Here is a 24,590-nt window from a genome sequence, read left to right as displayed (position 1 = left end):
TCTGCGGCTGTATTGGCGCTCACGCTGAGGGCAGATTCACACGAGCGGTTTTCTCCCCTTACACTGCCGTAATAATCACACCCGTGCGAACGAAACCACGGATCTCTATGGGATTTAGGCACTTTTGTTTTCACCACCTCCATTCCCGCCCGTGATTTGTACGTGCGGAGAGGATTGGACGCCCCATCTTCCTGCAGTTATTTTCAAACTCTTCCGTTCTGGCGCAGAGTTTGAAAAACTGGCGACAAGGGAATAAAGGCCTCTGGCACAACTACGCTCCGTGCCGGCGAGCCTAGCTGTGCCAACGGCAGTGTGAATAAGCCCTGACCCCCAGTTCTTCTACCTAGCGGCAGAATACACGGATTTCCTGAGTATTTACGCCATTCATTTCCAAGGGCTATTACAGTACACACCAGGATAGGGATGCCATGTCCCTTTTCATGCCACCCCAAAAATACGCCGCTGTGAATGGACCCATTGACATGAATGGGCTCTATTCACGGTGTATTACGCTGGTAGGAGTGCGCCCTCAGGCTGCAGTCACACCAGTAAGCACGGCGTTGTTGCTGCGGTTTTTGCACAGCCTGGCTATAACCGGCCCTATGCTGACCCGCCACAACATGAAAACTTCCTGAGTGGTGAAATCCACCATGACTCAGACCAGCGCCGCCGCCTCCTTCTGCCGCCTCCCGTCGCCCCTGGCAACAGTCACGAGTCTGCCTTCTTGAGTGACGTCTCTCCGAGAACGCCCCCTTCCCTGGCCCCGCCCCGCTCTAGCTTTGTCTTCTAGTGAGACCGCAGCCTTGTGACGTCACTGGTTCCTGGCTGTGCGGCCATTCCTGCTAACGGTCCCGGCGCCTCCGTTACCTGTCCGTGCACAAGGTAAGTGCGGCCGCCGGGCTCCGGGAGCCTCCAGACGTTCCCCGCAGCTGACTCCCCAGGTACGGCTGGTCTTGTGCTCCCGGGACCCTCCTCCTCCCCCCGGGGTGATTCCAGGCTGTAAGTTCTTGGGTCGTCCTCTTACAAGTTCCTCTTCTGACCCCCCTTCCCCTTATAGTGACCCCCTAGCCCATGTCCTGATGAGCCGGAAGAGCTGTCATGGGGGTTATGGCTGTCGCTGTGATGTCACCCAAAAACTAGTGTAACTAACCGACACGTTGGGGGTCATCTGTTCACACGGCGCATGGGAGTTACAAGAATGGCGCAGAACAGCGACGCTCCACTGTTTCTGTGACCTGTGGGATGCGGCACGCGTAGCTCGCTGTTTTCATAACTTATATTCGCTATGTGAGCTTGTCGGGCTGCGCACGTAATCCCGCCAACGACGGGCAGCGGCGGGCATCCAGGATGGGATTGGAGGACCCCTCGCTACTGATAGATGGAAGTCCCACCTATCGGACACTTATGGCTCCTCTTACGGCGATGTCATAGATGTGCGCGATTATAATCCGTGTTCAATCTGAAGTGCGTTGGCATGAGATGCGCCAGATGTAGAAAAAAAAATAAAATGAGAAATTGGCGCCTTTTGATGGCCGTGTGCCAGAACATGTTACGCCAGGTAGGAGCGGATGTAGATTTGCGCTGTAACTTGCACCAATTTCTGGTGTAAATTATAGTAACGGAGTCCCTGCGCAGGAGGGGAGGCGCTGTTAGCGGAACGTGTAAGTATGGAAACCCCGTAGTCCGCGCGGCACCTGACGGTGGTTTATCATCCTAAATTTTTTTTCTTATTTATGTTTTTTCCGAAATCTGGGCCCGTATCCAGGAGGTGATGAAGGAACGCTTTGTGTGCGGGAGGACGTGAAATGGGCGACGGGGTCATCCGAATAAAAGCACACGTTGGTTGCCTTCGCCTTTGTAGGTAGTTAGGCTGCATTCACACCAGCGCCAATCTCCTGCGAGTTCTGTGTGTCGCGAGACGCTTAAAAACCTGTGCGAATATGAAGCCCGTTCCTTTGAGAGGAGTCATATGCGTGAGCGATTCTGCGAGGTGAAAAATCGCTTTATGTCCAATTTTCTCACATTCCTTGAACGCATCGCCGGTTGTTTTCGTAGCCACGGTCCGGCATGTGGCGCGCCGCGAGTGCGATGTGATGGATCCCATTTAAATCAATGGGAAACAATGGCCGGTCCTCCGACACGTGAAATGAGCCCCGGGGGATCGGCATTTCACAGAAGGGATGCGAGTTGTCTTAGTGGGTAAAACGTACATTGCCAAGCGCGTATCGGGCCCAGTATCGCGGCCGCCATTTGTATGTAGCCTTATGGTGGGATGTCCAGATTAATTTGGCGCTGCGTCCTCCGGCCGCGCTCCCGGAGAGACAGGGCTGTTGAATGTATCTTCCCTCTCAGTAACCTGTTGGGCCTCGCTCACAGGAGCGTGGATGCGGATTCTGCGCGTTGTTTTCCCGCGGGGGTACCTGTGCACGCCCTGCGTACGGCCTTGGCCTATCCTGTTGTGTATACACGAGGAATACGTGCCAGGGTTAAACATGTTGCTTTTACAAACATCGGTAAAATGTGGCGGGTTACCCTACGCCTGCGGACATAAACCACAACACGCAGTGAACACGCACACACAGTTTTTGCACCCATGATACGCAGTACGAATGGCCTATAAGCTGTCAGCCGCTCGCATGATGCCCACTAAGGGCTCCTGCTCACGGCGACTATTTGCTGCGGAGTCCGTAGTCGGCATCTGCACTGCGAATTCGCAGTAAATACCCCCCCGTTACTTCCTCCACACAAGTGGAAAGCAATAGCGATTTCCGCTCGCGGAGGAAAGAGCTCAGCAGGCTCCATTTTCGTGCAGGACCCACTCGGATGGCTTCTATTGAAGTTAGTGGAAGCCGTCCAACCTGCCGCCGTTCCAGAATGGCCTTGGGTTCCATGTCATTGCCTAGTGACGGCACGTGGAAATCTGCGCATGTGCGACGGACGGCCCATCCGCAGTACAGAAAAAGAAGAATGGTGCCGGTACGCTGGGTCACCGGCTGCGGTCAGGGCCGGATTTTCTGCGGGATTCCGCTGTCGGAACCGGACGTGCCTTGTGTGGAGGCCTAAATGTGTCCGAAAAAAAACTTGTGACGTCCTATCTTGGCGTGTATTCTACACGCTGTTATGGGATTTGACCGTACGCAGCAGGTATGCGCACTCTCGTGTGATGACAGCGAGCATAATACGCACTCGCACACTGTTGTGTCCCGCCGCCTGATGACCCGATCGACTTCTCTAACGTTGGTTTCCCCCACTGACGTGCTCTTGGCTTTGGCGTACATGGAAGTGACCCCGCGTGGGATACAGAATGTACTATATCTCACGGCGTACGTTAGAGGGGTGTTATGTCACGATTTAACCAGACAACCTTGCTGGATTTCCTGCGGTCTGAGGGTCGCAGCGACTTGCGAGCTACAATGTGCCCTTTATTGGCATCTACGGGGCGACTCTGCCATCTTCGGGCGAGTGACCTGCGTTGTGACCAAAGCTGCCGTATGGCCCTTAGGGCTCATTCACACGGACGTAATACGATAAATGGAGTTATTGACCCACTCGCACTAGCGGTTTTTATTGCCTATGTAAAAAGCAACGCAGCGTGTTCTATATTACCGCATATTACGCAGTACAGCCCTATTCTCCATGGGTTGTGTATTAAACGCTGTACATGTATAATGCATTGCGTATGTGCTGCATTCAATAGGCAACGCCGCTAAGAGAGCGCAGGGCAAGATCGCTACCGTACGCGATGATAGCCGGCTCGGACAGCATTTTACTCGTACGGTTGTGTGAATAAGCCCTTAAAGTGGTACGGCGTTCAGTATGTGGTCTACTCTCATCATCCCACTTGGAGCCGCAGGCGCAGTGTTTAATTTGTGCCTAGTGGGGTATTCTGGGACCTTAATGACCTATCCTCAGTGGGTCGGCAGGGGTCCGCCTGGTTGGTGGGGATCCCGAGTGGCGGATCCCTGCTGATCTGTTGTCCTGAGCATAGGTCACCAATAGTAAGAATTCTGGAATCCCCCATTACATGTATTGGCAGACTATGTAAACTACTTGTACCTTCTCACCCCGTGTAACTCTGGTCTCTCTGATCCAACCTACAATCCGCTCCGCTTGTGATCTGAGTCATTCCTGCTGGCATGGAGTCCAGGAAGGGCTGCAGTTTCGTTTCTTTGGTGGTGTTTACATTTCTTGCACAGATAAAGGATCCAGAACACACAAGTTCCACCGATCTCTCCAGTTGTGAGAGTCTGTAGATACGACCCACATTATTAGCAGCGCTCATCCTTGAGATTTGAGCTGGAGAAACCCCCCAAGTGTGAGCGGGGACTCCTTTTATCTCCGTGTGAACCTGCCAATATACACTTTTTTTCTCAAAAAAATCAAGCATCAGAAGGAGTTGTTATTTTGCTGGACAACGTGTCCTGCAGTTCCATCTCAGGCAGATATGCCAATGATTAGTGTTGTGGTGTGATTAGATGGACGGTCTTGTACCCCGAGGCCCTAAAAGTGGTTCCCCACATGGCCTATAAAAGGCTCTCGAAAGGCTCCCCGTGTGTAGTAACCTCTTTTTCCGCTTGTTGACCACTAGACGCCTCTACGACGCAGAGAAGAGATGTCACCCCGTTACCAGAGTCTGAGAGGGGTGCATTATTGGGGTGTGAGAAGCTGGATGGTTGTATTGCCGCCATCTGGGCCGTTCTGACCAGACTGTTAGGCTGCCTGTCCATTGGCGTGATTCCGCCAGTGATAAATCGCTGGCAAATCAAGCTGTCGGAAGCTTTCCATTGCGTTGCGATGGAAAGCGCAGCCGTGGCGTCCACGAGCGGAAAATCATAGCGATTCTCTCGCGGGATTCAAATTGCAGCGTGCTGTGATTCTCCACGGTCAGCCTATGTTGTCAGGTAGGCTCAGTCTGGAGAACCGTCAGCTGTCTCCTGCTCCCTTGTGGCGGCTCGTCGCGGGGTATCGCTATGCCCGTGGACTGGCAGCCTTAAGAGGTGTTGGGACCAGTAGATGCGTGAGGGCACACAAAGTGACCGGGCTCAGGACCCCCTGATAGACCACCAGTAGAGAGGATCAGCTCCAACTGTTTTTGTCTGCCATCCAGAGACAGAAGGTGCCATCGTTACACCCCTGTTGCTTAGTTTCCAGGCACTTGGCTGAAAGACATTTGGTCTCACGGTGCCCATTACGTAGTGCCGGTGACACCCACCGTTGCCTCAGTATACAGTGGTGTTGTGAACGATGAAACTGGATGCTATGGACTGGAACAGGGTTGTCTTCAATGATAAATCAGGGTTTAGCTTGCGTACTGATGACGGTCGTGTTCGTGTCTGGTGACCTAGGGGTGAGCTCCTCAATCCTGTCTTTGCTGTGGGTCGGCACACTGCCCCCTGCTGGTGTGATGGTCTGGAGGGGCCATCACATATGACAGTCGGTCACCCCTAGTAGTGGTAGAAGGCACAATGACAGCTCAGCGATATGTTCAGGACATCCTGCAGCCACGTGTGTTCCTCTCATGGCGGCTTCCAGCAGGATAATGCTCGGCCGCACACACAAGGGGGTCGCAGGAGCCCCCACAACATTGGCACACTTCTGTGACCACCTGTCGCCATATTTATCACCAATATAACCTTCTGGGACACCAACTTCAACAGCCTACAAGTTAGCACGATCCAGAGGCTCAGTTGTAGCAAATGTGGAGTGATGTGCTGCAGGGTACCGTACGGAAAATGAAATGAGCACTAGAGATGAGCGAGTATCCCTCTTCTTATGTAACTGCATTCTCGTCCGAGCAGGCTCAAGGGGGGCGGCAGGGGGAGAGAGAGAGATCTCTCTCCTCCCACCGCCCCCCCCCTCCCGAGCACGCTCAGACGAGAATGCAGTTACTTGAGAAGAGCGATACTCGCTCGAGTAACTGCCTTATCCGAGCGTGCTCGCTCATCTCTAATGAGCACCAATCAACTTGCATGTCAATCTAGCATTGGTTACATCAGGATGAGAACCAGGCTCATCATGTTGCTAGGCCTGCTGATGGGTCAGGCATGGCTTATAGGTTTGTTATCCAATAGGTGGCACTAGAGAGATGAGGGCTAATTTACAGAAGACTGTCATTGTTCCCCCATAGCAGCCAATATCAACTTTACACTTGAAAAATGAAATCTGCTCTGTGATTGGTTGCTATGGGCAACAAAGCCAGCCTAGATCCGACCACCTTATTTTCTGTTAACGCTGAGAGGCAAGTCCGCGGTCCAGCGGAGTTTGCCAAGTACAAAAACTACTTGGTTCTGATATGCTTAGACGTGCCACCGAGCCGGTAGTGACTTGGAGGAGTACATGGCGTGGTGGGAGCGTGGGTGGGGGGGTTCTAGCTGTCATGCACCACAGTCACTGCGGGGAACAGTGGGGGACCCCGGAGGCTGCGCTCCTATTGCAGGATATATCATCCGTCATCTGGTAATGATGAAATAAGTGACCTTTTTCCTCTTTTTGCCATGTGATGTTGCTGTTTGCTCTCCCAGCAGTGAAGCTTCCTCTCGTTCTACGTTCCCAGGACTTGTGAGAATTTCCCCGACCGGCTATGATGTAATACACTGGAATGCATCACATGACTGTCATCTGACTGCAGGCTGCTGACCTCACTAATCCCCACTTACTGTGTTCTCTATTATTCTGCTTTTACTTTATATATGGAGGTTACGGCTTGTGTATACTACATGTAAAGTTACCCTGGGCATGGTTCTCCTTCCAGAACTATAATCTGTGCAGTCAGGAGGTCATAGGCAAGATGGCGTGTCAAGTGCGCCAATGTACGTTGTATTAAGATGTGCTTTCCTAACTCCACGGCTTACAAGTACCGGAGTTTGCCATGCCTGTAGTGTTTGCCAGGGGGTTGCATACCCGGCGTGGATGTATTGTATAGGCAGTGTAGAGAAATGCAGCAAGCTCATCATCAGGGGATGGATTTTGAGATGATCCAAATCCTGGCATGGAAGTGCGTTTAGGCCTCATGGAAACGGGTGGATTTTTGCTGTGGATTCCAGAGCGGGCGTCCGCCTCCGGATTCTGCAGCAATAACCCTCCATAGCATGCAATGGAAAAAATGCGGTTTCCATTCGCCATTTTACTGCAGTTCTCGCACGAATGGCTTTGATTTGAAGTCAATAGAAGCTGTCCGACCCGCAGCCCATCCACAATTAATATTGCGGACGGGTCACAGATTCCGCAGGAAGAGCAGGAGATATGAATAAATAAATCTGTACTGCGTAAGGGTGACGGCCGGGATGTCTGCACATATCCGCAGTACAGAAGAAAGAAGACCTGGACCGGTACGCGGGGCCACTGGTACGGGCAGATTCTGGGCGGGATTCCCAATGCTTCTATAAAGTCATATGAGCTACTACTCAACTTTATCGGGTCTCCAACATAGTTCTGCATCGCTACAGTTTCATATACAAGTTTCTTTTGGATTTTGTACGAAGCCCCCCTCCCCCAAACAGTCGTGTGTTCCTGACAGCCTGGACAGCAGCACACGCTATCCTGGAGGGTCTGCATGCATCTCCATCCAGGCTCTGCTCTGTGCATGCAGCCCAAGGACTTTGTAAATGAGGTCACTAGTTGGATCCCCCCAACCTTTGCAATCTCCGTATACCGTAAGGTTTCACTCACGCAGAGGTTTTATACAACTTTTAGCGCTGCCTTTTCAGCGCAGCGCTAAACGCCGTACGACGCGCCCATTCATTTCAATAGGGCTGTTCACACAAGCGTCAAAAGGCAGCGCCTCAATGCTACTCTTTGACAGCGTTGCATGTTCTATCTTTCGTTTCGTTTTCAGCTGTGCGTCGCCCATTAAAATAAAAACACGGCACAATGGTACCGCAGTTTTGGCAGCGTTAAGCACAAACCGATTTACGGGGGAAATGAGGCTTGAAATAGAAGCCCTACCCTGAAAATCAGCCCTAGCTACACTACATGGGGGGAAAAAAAGCAATACTCACCTAGCAGGTGCCGACAGACCATCTATTGCTGGAAGTGAGGTTTGAGAACCCCACCTCCAGCAAGAGATTGGTATGATTGGCTGAGCCAGTGCTGAGAACTAATCAGAGCCGGCACTCGATGCACCTATCACAGACATTCATTGACTGGCTCAGCCAATCGGAGCTCGCCGGCTCGGATTGGCTGAGCTAGCACCGAGAACCACTTGCTAGAGGTGGGGTTCTCAAGCCTCTGTACCAGAAATAGATGATCTGTCAGTGCAGAGGAAGCCTGGAGCAGCGGCGGGGACCCTGACAGCACCTGCTAGGGGAGTATTTGTTTTTTAAAAATCTTTTTCTGCTTCCTTGGCTGCATTACCAGCTGTGCTGAAAACTCAGCCAAAACACATGGCAGCGCTGCGGAAACCGCGGTAAATGCTGCGTTTCTACAAACGCCTATGTGAGGGAGGCCTAATGCTATAAGGGCAGGATTTGTTCTGGTGGGACAGACCCTCAGTCAGGCACTCAGAGATTACAGCTAAAATAACCTAAAATCTTTTGGCATTTTTAACCCCTAGGGGACATGGCTGTGTTTTTTTTTGTTTTGTTTTTTTTTTCTCTTCCCCACTTTAAAAAAAATCATAACTTTTTTTTAAATTTTTCTGTTGAAGTAGCTTGATTTTTGCAAGATGTTGTATTTTTTTAATGCTACTATTTTAGCATTTTTCTTAGACAGCGGGACAAAGCCTCTGCAGTTCCAGGCTGTGCCATGTTTATCTTTCTGACTATGTTCACTGGTTGGGATAAATGATGCGCACTTCTTTTCCTTTTTATTATTCATTTTTCTCTCCTGAGGGGATTTGAACTTGCAATCACTTATACCATATACTGCAATACTTCTTGATATTTCACTTATAATAGCTGGCTGTGTTTTTTTTTCTTTCAACAGGAGAACCAACAATGTCTTTGTATCCATCTCTCGAGGACCTGAAGGTTGATAAGGTCATCCAGGTACGTACTAATCCCTTCAAGATCTTGGCCAGCTAAAACTAAAAGGAGATGGTGGTAAAATTTGTCAACCTACTTGGGGCTCATTCCCATGAGCGTGATCGCAGCTGAATGGACTCAATGAAAGTAGATAGCTTTTCATTGATCCATTCACATTAGTGTATGTACTGTACACTTCCTATTGTTCTCTATGGGTAACGTATTCAACGCCGCTATGAGACAAGATTTAAAAAAAGTCACACTGCGCATGACGGCGTGAGATGCATGGTCATACACAGCGCACTATCGCTACCGTATGCGGTGATATTCAGGTCCCGTGGCGGTAAAGCGCTGCGTGATCCTCACAGCATTTTGCTCATGGGAATGAGTCCTAAAATGTGAGGCCGTTGTTGGGGTCTCTTATCTTATACAGATTTCGCGGCTAGTCTCTTGACAGGACAGCGACCCCCGTGAAAGTAGGGGGTTCAGCCCAAGTCATCTGCAGTCAGAAGCCCCCCTACACATTAGTTTGGATTCCTCTGAGATCGTCGGCATCCGTCTACATAGACGTAACGCATAGTTGGTGCGTAAAGTGGACTGCACAAAGTCAGAGATTTGTAAAACTATCTAATAGAAAAATTGACTTTGTGGCCCATAACAACCAATCGCAGCGCAGCTTGCATTCCTCATAGTGCTATGGACAAATGAAAGCTGCACGGTGATTGGCTGCTAGGGCAACAAAGGCTGTTTTTCCTTTAGACTGTTCTAGAACATATGCTGGGTTTATAGTTGTATGACTGTCAGACTCGCGTTCAGCAGCGATTTGCTACATTATAAAAGATAGAATCTCATCTGATGACCGGAACTGTCAACAATACAGAATACTAACGCTTTCCGTGGAAATGAGGCACCATGTGAATGGGTGCTTTCTGTGCTGTAAGGCTACATTCACACGGGCGAGCGCAATATCTGGCCGAGAGACCTAGCCCAATATGATGCTTGTCAACATGCGTCTTACCCACTGATGCCAGGCGATTTTCATGTAAAAACCGCTTTGCATCACTTTTGTGGAATTGGATCCTCTAGTTCTTGTTCCACGAGCGTCAGAGGGTCAGCAAGTGTTTCCCATTGATTTCAATAGGAAACGTAGCACTGCATGCAATGTGTTTGACTGTCCCAATTAAAAACAATGGGTGATGTGAAGAAATGGAACATGCAGCGATTTCATACCTTGTAGCATTGCTTTGAGGGAAAACGTGACTCCATTCAAAAGTATAAAGTTCATATAGGCGCGTCTTGCATCCCACAAAACTCATGCGAGACTTGCGTTCGTGTGAATGAGCTCTAAGGAAGGCTATAAAGTGGTGGAAGTAAGCCAGCGCCCGACTGAAGTAAGCATCCGTGTGAATGCAGGAATGTTTGTGTGCCTGTAATCCCCTCGGACAGATAGAGCGGACCATTAGTGTATTAAGTGGCCTTTTAAGTCTAAATGGATGAATCGGATTTCTATTAGTAATGTATGACCTGCCGGCTCGGGGTAAGTGGACTCGGACTGTTTTTAACTCTCCATTTATGTCCCATTTCCGATGAGCTGGAAACGTCTTCTCTTCCCATCCCCCACGGAGTATTCCTCGTCAGTGCAGCCCTACTTCTCTTCTTCCTCGCACTATACTGGGCGTATGGTAAACCATGCGTGATGTCGTGAGATATAAAACGGATGTACTATAAACTCCAGAATGGGACCAGTTATAATGTTAAGTCGTGGAGCCAGGTGACGCTTGTAGATGATTATAAAAGATTTCTATTACTTGTTTGGCAGGCTCAGACTGCGTTTGCAACAAATCCGGTGACTCCAGCCATTTTATCGGAGGCTTCAGCATCCTCGCCTGCATCTCTATATGGAGGTACGAACTAATTTGTGGTCTTACACATTTCCTTAAAGGGGTTTTGTTGTTCGAAGAAAACCCGTTCCCCAGGTGGGCCCTGCCTGAGATATGAAGCGAGGGTAAATTCGCCTCTTTCTTGATTCCCCGGGGCGCAGCTGACAGCCAGTATCATCAGTGACAACCGGGCGGAAGCACGTGACGGCTGTGGCCAATCAGAGGCCACAGCATCACTATCAATGCTCATATCCTGGGTGCAATGATGCCAGGAGCTTGGGGACATGGTCTCTGGCTGCAGCATTCACGTGCTTCCACTTGACTGTCTACCAAGAAGTCCCTCACTGCCAATACCGGCGGCAGCTATAGGCTGTGTCTCGGGGCACCAGGAGAGGTGAGTGTACCCATATTTTTTTTTTTTTTTTTGATCAGGCCCAACTGGGGGACGGAGATTTGCTCTAATGACAAAACCCCCTCTAAGCTGGTGACACACAAGAGTATTCCAGCTGCACTCATGCTTCTGTAATACAGACGAGTGTCCTGGCCTGACCGCAAGTCTCATCTGAACTCCAAGCATCATAAGAATCTATGATGATTGGAGACCTGCAGTCGGATCGGGACTCTCATCCGTAGTCAGCTGCATTTATGCATCTATTATACGCTCACTGGTTGGTAGCCTTTAAAGCGATCCTTTGGGCTGTGAGAAGCAAAAATGGCCGAATTGCTTCTCTGACTACCTGATGCGCAGTGTGTATAGTATGCATCGGTAGTCTAAGGGCTCGTCTACACAGAACGATTATCATGCGAAAAATTGTTGGATCGTGCGAATCTGACCGCTGATGGTTCAGTGTAAACACGCCAGTGATTGTATGACGAATGAGAATTTGTTTGCTGCTTGCTCGTTTTTATGAAGAAAATATGAACGATTTATCTGTCGACATAAACTGCAGGAGCCAAATTTATCATTGTTCACACATGCCAACGATTTATTGCTCCGTGTAAAAGGAGCCTAAAGGGCCCTTTACACGGGACGATTATCATTCAAATGAGTGAATTTGAGCGATATTCGGCCCATGTAAAGGCAAAAAAAATCATTATCTATTTATTGCTGATTTTCACTCAGCATAAAAAACATTGTGGGCTTGTGATTGGAATGAAGTCTGCCGCTCTAAATGCTCTGCGAGCGCTAACGACCTTAGCAGTGGCCTCAGCGCTCGTGCAGTCTTTAAGACACTACATGCTGCTCTGACCGGCCAGCACTGCCCACGTGGACAGCACTGGTTAATGAAATCGGGTGTCATGTCTTAGACTAATGATTCATACTAATACACAGTGTGCATCAGGCACCAGGCCTGGAGGGTCGCGTTAATGCAAAATGATGTACATGGCGGTGGGAGCCTAGCTGCATGGCAGCCATTTATCCCACTATAAGTGCGCTCACTGTGGATACATTTATATGGTGGGGGGTTTGTTGTGTTGAACGGCTGTATTAACATTGTCTTGCTTTGGCTAGGCTTGTACCCCAAGCTGTACCCGGAGCTTGCTCAGTACATGGGTTTAAGTTTGAGTGAAGATGAAATACAAAAGAATATGTCCATGGTGCCCTCAGCTGGGGTGAGTAAATGGTATTTTCACTTGCTCCTTAGCACTATATGATATGCAGCTATAACCTTTTTACTGCCTATGTAAATAACAACAATATACCGAAATGTAGCCTGCACACTTTACATGTTTTTGGAGCTTATTAACCCAAAGAAATGGAGTAAAACACCATAAGACAACAAATACCTAAATAAATATTTTTTTACCTTCCTCTGGATCAACAAGGGGGTTGAAACAGGCTGAACTGGATGGACATTGCCTTCATTCAGCCTAACCTACTATGTTATTTTAATACACACGGAGAATGCTGTAAAAGTCCCAGACCCAATAGGTATATCATGTAGTCAGAAAAGACATAGTACATTATAGATCCACTAACGTACCTACATATAGATACAGTGCCATGTTGGAGTAGCCATGTACCGTATTATACTTTGGGGGCATAAATGAGTTGCCCAGCCCCTATAATGAGTCCTGTGTGCTTCTGTCCTCGTGCTTTTTGGAGTTTCCTTCTGCTTTTATTAAAGGGAACCTGTCAGCAGTTCTGAATAAGTTAAACCATCTGGCGCTGCAGAACTGTGACATTGAGATCTGTACAAATCCTATCCTCTACCATTGCCTGTAGCCAACGTACCTGGAAAGATAGACTTTTAAAGTTTCCTGCACTACATGTATATAAGGTGCGTTGGGCTCGGACTGTCTGCTGGCCCCCCTGAGTGATGTCTACTACATCATCCATGGGAGGATCCAAATCGCATGCACATGTGAACTGAATCTGCCCAGAATAGGCCAATATGATCGGCGCATGCACCTTATTTGGGCTAAGGGGTATTTTCAAGATCACATTGGTGACTCAGTGTCTTCCATATGTTTGCACATACACTAATTTGTCAAAACTCTACCTTGCCTGAATTCTTTCCCTCCCACTCTACACCAATAAAAGTCATCTCAACTGTATCTTTTTGTTTCTAATGGACCTGCCTTACAGTAGTTTATAGGCCTGCCGTGTACATGCACAGATGCTCCCACCGTCGTCAGCTGTGCCGGCACTGACTCCCGCATGTCCTTTCCGCATATGCTTGCCCTCCACTACTCATAAGCGCCGTTCGCATGTCTTCAGCACAGAGAGCGCATGTGCAGAGACCACCAAGTGCTGCTCGGCTCCCCTGTTTTCAAGAAGAGCTGCAGCAGAACTCGCCCAGGATGAGAACCATGCAAGCTGCCAATGAAGAAAAAACCACCACCCCCTTCTCCATTGAAGACAACTGTATGACGCTGATCTTGGCACCACTCTGTATACTTGTATTACAGTACTGTACTAGTCACAGCAGGAGCCATCAGCTGTCCTGCTGTCATGTTGTGTAACCATAGAGCAGATGCTCGTGCGTTACACAGCACCGGAGCCGCGACTGCTGGCAGGAAGAACAGCTGACGGCTTGTACTGTAAAGCAAGTATGCAGAGGACAAACGGGGCCAAAATCGTGGTGTTACAGTTGTATGCTATGGGGGGAGATGAAGCCCCCAGCACCCCTCTTGCATTCGTAGTGAGCTTTGCTAGATTTATAATTAGAGGGGAATAGGTTTTCTATCTGTCTCGCGGTTTATATAGAGATGCAACAATATGTGTAGTAATAGTTGCCACACTAAGGCCGGTGTCAGTCAAGCATACTGTAACACGTCCATAATACAGATCCGCATTACGGACGTGTTGTAGATGACATTACAACCGTATGTCATGAGTATTTGCCTCCGTATATTTTTTTTTCTACTAGGCAAATACTAATCACTATTTACCCAATAGAAAAAAATAGCAATACGGAGGCAGTATGCGCCCAAAATTGGTCATGCTGCGTTTAAAAAAAAAAAAAAAAATGCCCCTTGACTAGATGGGTAGATTTACAGTAGCTTCATATTATCCTCTGCAAAACATGCAGCTAAAACACACTCAACTGAATGATTCTACAGCAGAGGAGTGGAGTAGCAGCATCGGCAACCCAGAGGAGAGAACAGAGGTGGTTGTAGCCTGCAGAAGGTGTAGTCACGTGATATTAGAAGCAGGGCTGCCCATTCTGCTGTATGGAGGGGAGCAAAATACACATGAAGGGAGAACAAAGTACTTTTATCACAACTTGGAGCGGTCTATTTAAAGGGGTTCTGACATGAATAATGTTTTTATGCTTCAGCAGCCATTGTTCCCTGGTCTGCCTAATGGACACAGGGAACCCATGGTTTAATGGCTGCTAAAACATAAAAACATGATACTTACCTTGTCTCCTGTTGTTGTTGACATCGGGGGGTCATCTCCCAGCAGGCGCTGCTCTTCCTCTTCTTCCTCCACGAGCCGCGCTGCTCCGGGATCGCGCGCATGCGCAGTGGAGAGGTGCCCTCTGACAGGAGTCAGGACGGGCTGCGTCTCCACTGCGCACGCGCAGAATCTTGGAGTTCAGCAGGACGGACGGGCCGCCCACAGCAAGCACTGTTTGTGACGTGCTTGCTGTGGGCGGCCCGTACGTTCACCTCGGAAGTGACTGACTGACGGACGGAGGAGAGCAGGAAGCGGTCATTTTGACCGCTCCTGCTCTGCTTCTACAAGCCACAGAAAAAGATGCCGGCTGGAGGGGACATGCCTGGCGATCGGTCCTGGCCAGGCAAGGTGAGTAAATTTTTTTTTTTTTTTAATGTCAGAACCCCTTTAAACTAGTTATGGGGCTATTGTGCTTTTTATAACCACTATAATTGTTGGATACCCCCTTTTAAAGCATTTCATTTAGTCTAAAGGCACTCTTACACGCAACGATTATCACTCAAAGATTATCACTCAAAGTTCATCCAAACGGGCCGAAAATGAGTGATGATCGTTACATGTAAACGCAGGCATTGTGCAGTTTTTGTTTGAACTAGGGATTTTAGTTCACGTAAAATCCATCGTTCAGCCACTGAAAGACTGAGCAAATACGTTCCATTTGAATAGACTGCAGGATGTTCTCCCCATGGCATGTATTTATACTAACTACAAGTAGACCAATGGAATGTGATGGCAGCCTGGAGTAGAACAATGGAATGTGTTGGAAGCGGTTTACACATCTGGGCGTGCGTTTTAAACACACACTGGGCTCTGCAAACAACTCCTGGAGGCCTTTTTTCCATGCAAATGAAGATGATAGTGTTAATGGCCATTAACAACACTTGATGCAAATGGATCGCTAAATCTTTCAGTCCTTTAAAAGGTTATTCTTGCGTGTAAAAGTCCCTTTACTCTTGGTTTTTCGAACTTGCATTAGGTGAAATCTGGTGGCTCGCTCAATGACTCCTAATAACATTTCCTTTGAAACTCTTTCAGATGCAGGTGGCAAGACCATCAGCTATGAATAACATGGTGGCACCTGTAAGTGGAAGTGATCTGGGGATCCGCAGAGCAGAGATCAAGCAGGGGCTGCGTGAAGTTATACTGTGTAAAGACCAGGATGGAAAGATTGGCCTCCGCCTTAAGTCCATTGACAATGTAAGTTTAGCATCGGTCAGTGGAGGATAGCGCCCACACTTGGCCATCTCAGCCCTCCTGGATAAATGGATTTTTTTCTTTCAGGGTATTTTTGTGCAGTTAGTACAAGCCAACGCTCCGGCGTCTTTAGCTGGTCTGAAGTTTGGTGATCAAGTTCTTCAGATTAATGGCGAAAACTGCGCTGGCTGGAGCTCTGAGAAGTCTCATAAATTTCTGAAGCAGGCTGCAGGAGATAAAATAAGCATGGTGATCAGAGACAGGTTGGTACAACGATCTCCTGAAAGATAACCTTATTGGCCAAGGACAGAGGGGGCACCGCTTCTGGAAGTAAAATGGTCGGTCCCATTCTTTTTTTTAAACTCTTACAGTGCCCTTACTTTAAGGCTGTCTGGAACATGTATTGTTTTTAATGCCATGTGTTGCTTATATGTCATCAGTTGACTGTTAACCTAATTGTAGTCCACGCTGTTGAATTGTTTTTAGGCCATTTGAGCGCACCATCACAATGCACAAGGACAGCAGCGGGCACGTCGGGTTCATTTTCAAAAATGGCAAAATAACTTCCATTGTGAAGGACAGCTCCGCTGCAAGAAATGGCCTTCTTACCGAGCACAACCTGTGTGAAATTAACGGGCAGAATGTCATTGGAATAAAGGTATGTTGCTATCCCAAATGGCATATCGCCATGTTGTCATCGCTAGGTCACTACTATGTACAGTATCTCTTCATATTTGTATATGTACGAGCCCTGGTTGTTTTTTTTTAATTTTTTTTTATTTTTACTCCCTCAGCCTGCCACTTTAATTTTGCAGTCTATTGTGTTTCTTCATGCAGGCATTCTATTGAGCCATGTCATAAGCATGGCTTAGTAGGCAGAAATACATGTTAGGCCTGAAGCCTGCTCAAGGTCCCAGGCTGCCATGACACCTGAGCAACACCTCACAATCTTGTTTTCAGTCAGCTGTTCAGAGGGAGCACCCTCCCTCTTTTGGACCATGTAAATGCCACTGTCAGAATTCACAGCAACATTTAAATGGCCCAACAGCCGCAAGCAGAGTTATCTTGGCCACATATGGAGTGGACTCGACTCTCGAGGCTTACTCCGTAACCCCCCTCCCATCGTCGGAGGGAATACATGTATACGTTTTTGCATGAAGGCTCTAAGGTTGTTTAAGTTATTAAAAAATGAACAATTTAACCTTTTTAACATTTATTTAAAGTGAGTCTGTCACCAAAGTTCATGCTGCCCAAACCACAGGCAACATGAACCTGAGACAGAAATGCCCATTTGGCCCATGTTTGTTTTATTCTGAAATGCTGCAGTATTTCACAAACAAAACGTACTTTGAAGTTTGACTCGAAGCTCTGCTGGAGCGTAATTCTCCCCGCCCATGTCATCAAGACTGGCGCTCTCCCTATACACAAACTGAAAGAGGGCTGTCACTTTTGATGTTGCAGGTGGGGAGAACCCAACGCAGCCTGTCTCTGACCCCTTTGTTTGTGTTTAGGGAGAGCGCCATCAGTCTTGATGATGTGGGCGGGGAGAGCCTGGTGTGGCCTGCTTCTGATTCAAACTTCAAAGTGTGTAGTTTTTTGGTTTTTTTTGTGAAGTCTGCTAAATACTGTCTGCATTGGGCCACCCACTCATTAATTCACACAGACTCACTCGCAGTACTGCTGCCGGGCGCTGGACGATGGCTTGGCTGCAGCCCGAGAGGGAGCAGGAAGAGGTGGAGTTAATAACGGTGCAGGGCAGCTTGCTGTTCCACTAAGTTTGTCCCGCTGCCTCGACGCCAACAGCATGACACGTGATTAGCACAGCCTGAAGGTGGGGCTAATAAGTGCTGGACCAATGAGGGGGCTCTCTGGCTTGGACTCGGCCAGCATGGCTCCCTATTGGCTCTCCTCTCCACAGTGATTCTCATACAACTTAGAGCACTAATAGCAGGGATTGAGCTGTAAATATGAACCCCTGAGCCCCTCCCCCTTGCGTGCCAGTGTCTCCATACTTCATTACTTTACAATCACACGTAGCAGTTGGGCAGGTGGGCTACTGCGGTTCTTATACACAGGGCCGGAACATGTAGTTAACTTGTCACTGACAGCAGTTGGCCCTGTGTATAATTAAGTGCAGCAGTCGGCCTACCGGGTATTTTCTTGCTGCAGTAAATGGCCAATTCGCCCCTGCGGGCTGCATCCATAGCCATCCTGGGCTGAATGCAGACTGCACTTTGGAAACCCCTGCTTTCAATTATTTGAACCTAAACTTGCTCAGTTTGGCCTTAGTGGCCAAGAGCTGAGATGGCATGTCATCCTCTGTTCAGAAGTAAACTTGGGGTGAATATAGATTTGTTTTTCATTTTACAGCATTGCAAGCACTTTAACCCATTTAGGACCAGGCACAGTAAATATACGGCGCCTGGTCGGGCTTTAGGCCCAGCCATGTGTAAAATTATGGCGGGGATTAAAGTCGCCTGCTTCTAAAATCGGAAGCAGGACGGGTGGTCAGCCATTAGTGACTGCTAATAATCCGGAGGAGAAGGCAGAAGGGGTTTTTAACCCTTTCTGCCTTTTCCTTCAGTGAGTACGCAGCGCTCAATGAGCACTGTGTACTGAAAAGTGGAAGTGTAACTTCCACTACGGTAGCCTGGGGCTCACGTAACTGCCAGGATTCCCTGCTATAGCAGAGCTGGAGGGTCGTACTAGACCCTGATCAGCTCTGCCAGTGACTACTGTCATTACTCATTTCAGGGGATGTTTTCCCCTGTAATTGGGGCTACTATGGATGCTCCAACTACAGTGTGAAAGTGTCAAATAAAAAAAAATAAAAAAGTCCCCCAGAGGTCTTATATGACATCATGGGGGGGGACATAGACAGTAAAAAGAATAGTTACATTAATAAATAAAACAAAATAAAACCACAATATATACATAAAAAGGAAAATAACCCAAAACCGTCGCTACATGCGCCCTGTAATCCAAAACCATACATATTATACATCAAAATGAGAACCCGTTCCCATACTTTATTTTAGCGTAAATATACTAATAAAAAAAAAATAACTAGAAATGTATAAAAAAATCTCTTTTTGTAGCTTTTTACCCCCAATAAAATGAAAAAGTCAGTGAAAAAGATATTTAAAAAATAGCCCTGTATGTTACGGGAAAAAACGCAGCAAAAATACTTCTGGTGGCTAAAGGAAAAAAACAGGGCAATAAACACCCACATGGCTAAAATCCCTAAAAAGTTTCTGGTTCTTGGGTGCAAAACAGCCTGGCCCTTAAGGGGTTAAAATAAAATTTAACCACACAACCCCCTTTAACTTCTCAGGATGTGATCTGGATTGGTTCTCAATGGCAGAGCGATTTAAAAAAAAATTTTTTTCTTTCCTTCTCTCCCAAATAATGTAGGGTGAAAAAAATCCATCAATTCTGTCCTTGATATTTGGGTTTTGTTTTTCCAGTGTTCATGTCCCACTGTCTACTCTGTCACTGTCTGTCTGGTTTCTTTCTTGAAGGGCGTAATGTCCACGCCCAGGCCATATGATCGCCCATCTGTTTCTAGTTGGGTATGGTAAGATGGCATTAATGTGGCCGATGACGTCACTGAACAGTATATTTGTCATGTCTCTACACAGGATCCCCAGGTTGCTGACCTGCTTGCTAACTCTCCTAACGTGGTTACCCTCACTGTAATGCCGGCTTATATTTTTGAACACATGGTGAAAAGGTAAGACAAGAAGTTTAAAGTCATAAGTCCGATGCACCGCTCTGATTCTTCCAGCCCAAACCTGGAGGGAAATATGCGTACGGCATACTTCTCAGATCAGTATCCATATGTGACGGGCTTTGTGCTTCCCCTCTTCTTATCGCATGTACAGAAATTAAGTAAAATCTAAACGAAATGGGCTTGATACAAATCCACACTGGGGCAGATGTATTAATATTAGGCCGGCTTCACACGAGCGTGACGGGCTCCGCCGCGTAATATTCCGCAGTGAAGCCCGTTACGGCGCCCCCCAGAGACCCCATACTTACCAGCGGAAGATAGCGTGAAGACGCTTCCCCGCCCACCGCCGTCGCGTCATGTGACACGCCCACCGCGTCACGTGACGCGCCGGCCGCATCACGTGACGCGCGGTGGTAGGCGGGGAAGCGTTTTTTCACGCTATCTTCCGCTCATTACAGCGGGAGATAGCGTGAACGGACGGCTTCCATTGACTGCAATGGAAGCCGTCAGCGCGTACACCCGCGGCAAATAGAGCATGCCGCGGGTGAGGACGGGTGATTTCACGGTGCGAAATTCCGCGGTGGAATTCCGCATCGTGAGCATTGTGCTATTAGGTTCAATAGAACCTAATAGCAGGGGGCAACGCAGCGGATTTTTGCCGTGAATTTACGCGGCGTAAATCCGTTTGTGGGAAGGAGGCCTTAGGGCAGACAGACTGAACAGTCTTAAAATAAAGCTATTAACCCCTTAATGATGTGCCCTCACCCTCCCCCTTTTTAAAAAAATCCTAACTTCTTTTATTTATCCATGGACGTCGCTGTATGAGGGCTTGTTTTTTGCGGGACGATGAACTTCCGCCATCTTTGGTTGCGTCTTGCTACTACAGTGCACAAACCGCAACAAAAATGACATGATCACTTTATTTTACGGGTCAGTATGATTACTACGGTACCAAACCTTTATTTTATGTAGTCCCCAGCATTACATCATAGTGTGATCGGGCAGGCACTATGCTTGATGGGCATTCTGCCAAAACAGCCCTGGGACCTTTCAGAAGGCCCCCCAGCTGCCATGACTCCTTGCGATCTCCTCACAGGGGGCTGTATGGGACCCTCAAACATAGTTCAGTGGATTTAAATGCCGCTGTCAGAATATAGTCCCGCACCTCTCTTTATATACCCTGACCCCCCAGGATGTAACTGTACGCCTTATAGTGGGAAGGGGGTTACATTTTAAGACTATGTAGTCTAACTTTATACAGCCTATTAGTTGATGTATTTTGCTTCAAAAGTTCGGAGCGATTGGGTACATTAAGCCACGCCCCATTGTCTGACCTGTCAGTGTCCAAAACACATCATAAATGTGGTGTGAAGTATGGTTAGACAGTTTTTTTTTTTTAGGTGCAATTTATGACCGAAAATGGTTTAATCTATTTGGGCAGATTTACTACTGAGAAGTCAAGTTTCTAGATTAGATTTATCTACACAGATACAAATTTAACATGCCTAATGCTTGTGTTTTTTTTGTTCCCACCACCCCCACAGAATGGCTTCCAGCGTGTTGAAGAACTTGATGGATCACTCTGTTCCAGAGGTTTAATCGTATCATTCTCCTTTTTACCCCAGTCTTATAACCTTGGCTGAGCTAGGACTGACTTCACAATGAGCAGACGGCAGGGTATCCTCTCGGAGCGCAAGGTTTCTACTTCTGCATGTTAACCCTTTGCTGTCAGTTCTATACAGTATCTGCTAATTTACATTTACCAAGTAGAAATCTGTGCAACTTCCATTTAAATAATCCAGAACCTGTTTACAGCCTGTCATATCTAGTCCTGTGAAAGCTGGATGAGAGGTATACAGTATATTTTGATTACTATTTAGTCTCACAACTGATGTTTTGCATATAGATTCTTGCTGTCTGCCATGGTAATTGCATCATCTGAAAGTGAACATGCAGTGTATTCATGGGGGGGCAGGAGAGAAATGCTGTAATTTTATATCCAAGAGCTATTTTCCTATGTATGGATCATGTTATATTTGCTTGTCAATTTTTGCTAGATATGGTATTTTATGTTGCGCAAAAAGCTTAAAATATTAAAATTGTTGCACAATGTAAACTATTTTTTTAAAGAAAAACCTAGATCTCGGCAACATTAAAGGCGGTCTCCATCGGCTGTTAATAAGTAGACAAGACAGCTGCTGACTGAGGGGGGCATAAAGCGAATCCACCTTTTTATCTTTTTTTTTCAAAATTCTGCACTAATCAATGATATATTTTTAAAATAAATCTCTGACCGCTACAAAGCTCTAAATCCTGTGTGTAGTCATAGATTTTAAAGGCTATGGTAGACATTTTGTGCATGAAAAATTAACACGTATCTTATTAAATCTCTGGAGAGAAAAATGATTTTTTGCATTGATGCATTTAAAAAACCTTATACATGCTTTGCATATTCTCCTACATTGTAGGTTCTGGCTGGGCGATTATTTCCAGTACTGATCAGCTGGTCTTTCATAACTGCACACAACAGCTCCTCCCCCTCCTCTTTTTCAGCAGCTGTGTAGTATAACCACACCCACTCAGTACTACACAGCTATCTTTCCGCTATCTATTCTTCTCCCGGTGTAGCTCTGTAATAGGTCAGTACAAAAGCAGTGAATTTACCTTCACAACAGGCAAGCAGGCTCGGGGATGAGGTGTCCGTTTACTCTGACGGACAGAATCTGTTAAGATTTGAGTCCTCCAGTGCCTTGGAAAACAAGCAGTATAGAACTCAAACAAAGTTACAAAAAGTCTTTATTTTTAAAACACACATTTTTGCAAAGGTGTACATAGCCTTTAAAGATAACATGGTGGCTGGGGAGCTCTCAGCACGCTGTTTATACATTGCACTCAACAGCTCAGTATATAAGTGTCTCCTGAGCTCCCTCTGGTGGCAACTGCAGTCAGGCAACCTGTGATTTTTGAAACCTGTATCTGCAGGAGATTTGTAGCTGAGAAAAACAAAGCTGATTTTAAAGGAGTGGGCCAGGGACTTTTTTTTTTCCATGAATGTTTAGAAACTAAGCCTATCCTCACCTGCTGAAATAAAACTAAAGGAGAAAATAGGCATTGCCAAGTGGAAGGGGGTGCTGCACCAGTGTCAAAAAGGCCTAATGCCATGAGAAGAGAGCGGCACAGCAATAAAAGTTTGCACACTCCAGAAATATATACCAAGCTTTATTGAAAACTCAGCATCACATGATCAGCTGCGCAGTGCGAGTCAGAGAGAGAATGGCGGAGTGTATGTTTATCTTCTAAGCATGCAAGCGCTGGACGACCCCTTATAATCCAGGTTGTGAAAATAAAGCAACAATTACCTGCTTTTGTAGTTTTCAGTTTGATTACTGTGTAACTTACTGTAAGACTCCTACGGGGACCCCATTGGCTTGTGGCTGCAGTGTACTGAACTCACGGTCGGGGCCAGAGCACTTCTATTGCTATATTGACTTTCTAATGTCATTTACAAAAAAAAAAGTGGGAACATTAGAGGAAAGCTCCCTTATGTGATATCAACGCATCAATTCAGGGTTGCCTACTGAATTCAAGGGTTCTGCTCTTCCCTTAAATGGCCTTTGACGTTGAATGGACCGCCCCCGCTGAAGATCATGTGACGCGTATTCCGAATCACAGTATACTCCGCAGGTTCTTTACTCGTATATCACATCAGTGTACGTTATGTTTTTGCATTATGTACAACTATTTAACAATGCAATCGTATTTAACCCTTTAACACTTCAGGTCTGTATATTTTGTATACAAGAAAATCATGCTTAATAGAAATAAAATGCTGAAAACATCTTGGAAAATGTCTTTATTGCAATATGACAGGATAGACGTTGTGCTCTATGAGAGCTGGAATATGTTCACAATTACATCTTGCAGGAAGAAATTCTAGGCATTGAGTGCAGAACGAGATTAGGCCAGACATTTTACATAAAAGCTGCCTGCATATACAATATAAAACGTTTAATGACCTCTGGAGTTTTTCTGTGTTAATAGACAACCTGGGTTTTCAAGTTCTTAAAAAAAAAAAAAAAAAGTCATTTGAAGATTCGTCATTCTAAAAATCCTATCAGACAGCTCCAGCAACATGGTCTAATCAGGGAAAATATATAAAGGCCGGGTCCATGTATTGAGCTCAAGAGGCGCAGCTGGCATCAGGAAGTACACAGACACCTGATTTATACATAAATGCATTAGTACGTCCTACTTCTAGTCAGCGATACAGACAAGAACAAAACATACAATGAATTTCTTTCACATGGACCATCTGTCCACAAAAAAAGTAGTCCATTTGTATAGCCCCAATAGACTAGAACAGGCCATGTGCTGCCTGTGAATTAAAACGGACATCACACAGCCTGACATATGCTAGTGGGCCAGACCTTAAGACCAGGAGTACACTGCTGTATTCTGGCTTCAATACGAAAGCACATCCTGGCCTGACCTGAATGGAGCATCATAGGAATAATGCTTGGAGTTCAGGTCTGGATGCACTGTCGTATCAGATGCAAAACCGAGACTAAAATCTGGTAGTGTGGGCCCAACCGTAGGCCAGCTGCCTATATCTGCTAATCCAGATAGCACACAGTCTCAATATAAGCCTATGAGGCTAAGCACAGATGTTTTTCACACATCCTATGGTCCATGAAAAAAAAAGTTTTTTCACATAACATGATACACAGGTGGCACTGCATGGCTGTATACTGTGCCCATGTAAATCGGCCAGCACATGCAGTGGAGGCCTTGCTCTGGCTGATGCAAGTTGCATTTGAGCCTCTTAGGCTTAAGTTATACTCATGGGTGAGTCCTTCGTAACATTATCTTCTTCTGGGACCCTAGGCCCTGATTTGTAGGGCCACTTAAAGTGATCC

General features: G+C 47.0%; 1 protein-coding gene across 1 annotated transcript; it reads left to right on the top strand.

Annotated features, from left to right (window-relative positions):
- The first annotated feature begins 752 nt into the window (after window positions 1–752).
- On the top strand, window positions 753–22,754 carry SDCBP (syndecan binding protein). Its single transcript, XM_066578299.1, has 9 exons — window positions 753–882; window positions 8,923–8,984; window positions 10,780–10,864; window positions 12,354–12,454; window positions 15,783–15,944; window positions 16,029–16,204; window positions 16,428–16,599; window positions 19,583–19,674; window positions 21,219–22,754. The coding sequence occupies exons 2-9, from the start codon at window positions 8,934–8,936 to the stop codon at window positions 21,271–21,273; spliced, it is 894 nt and encodes a 297-aa protein (XP_066434396.1). The 5' UTR covers window positions 753–882; window positions 8,923–8,933; the 3' UTR covers window positions 21,274–22,754.
- Window positions 22,755–24,590: the final 1,836 nt, after the last annotated feature.

Source organism: Eleutherodactylus coqui, chromosome 9, assembly GCF_035609145.1.
Source record: "Eleutherodactylus coqui strain aEleCoq1 chromosome 9, aEleCoq1.hap1, whole genome shotgun sequence".
Taxonomy (NCBI): domain Eukaryota; kingdom Metazoa; phylum Chordata; class Amphibia; order Anura; family Eleutherodactylidae; genus Eleutherodactylus; species Eleutherodactylus coqui.
Note: the sequence above shows the minus strand (reverse complement) of the source record. Positions and strands in the feature narration are given on the sequence as shown.

Excerpts from the sequence above, each read along its gene's own strand:
- SDCBP (XM_066578299.1), top strand. The coding sequence starts at position 8,934 with ATGTCTTTGTATCCATCTCTCGAGGACCTGAAGGTTGATAAGGTCATC. Across the intron at positions 16,600-19,582 it reads AGAATGTCATTGGAATAAAG|GATCCCCAGGTTGCTGACCT; the intron begins GTATGTTGCTAT and ends GTCTCTACACAG. Across the intron at positions 19,675-21,218 it reads TTTGAACACATGGTGAAAAG|AATGGCTTCCAGCGTGTTGA; the intron begins GTAAGACAAGAA and ends CCACCCCCACAG.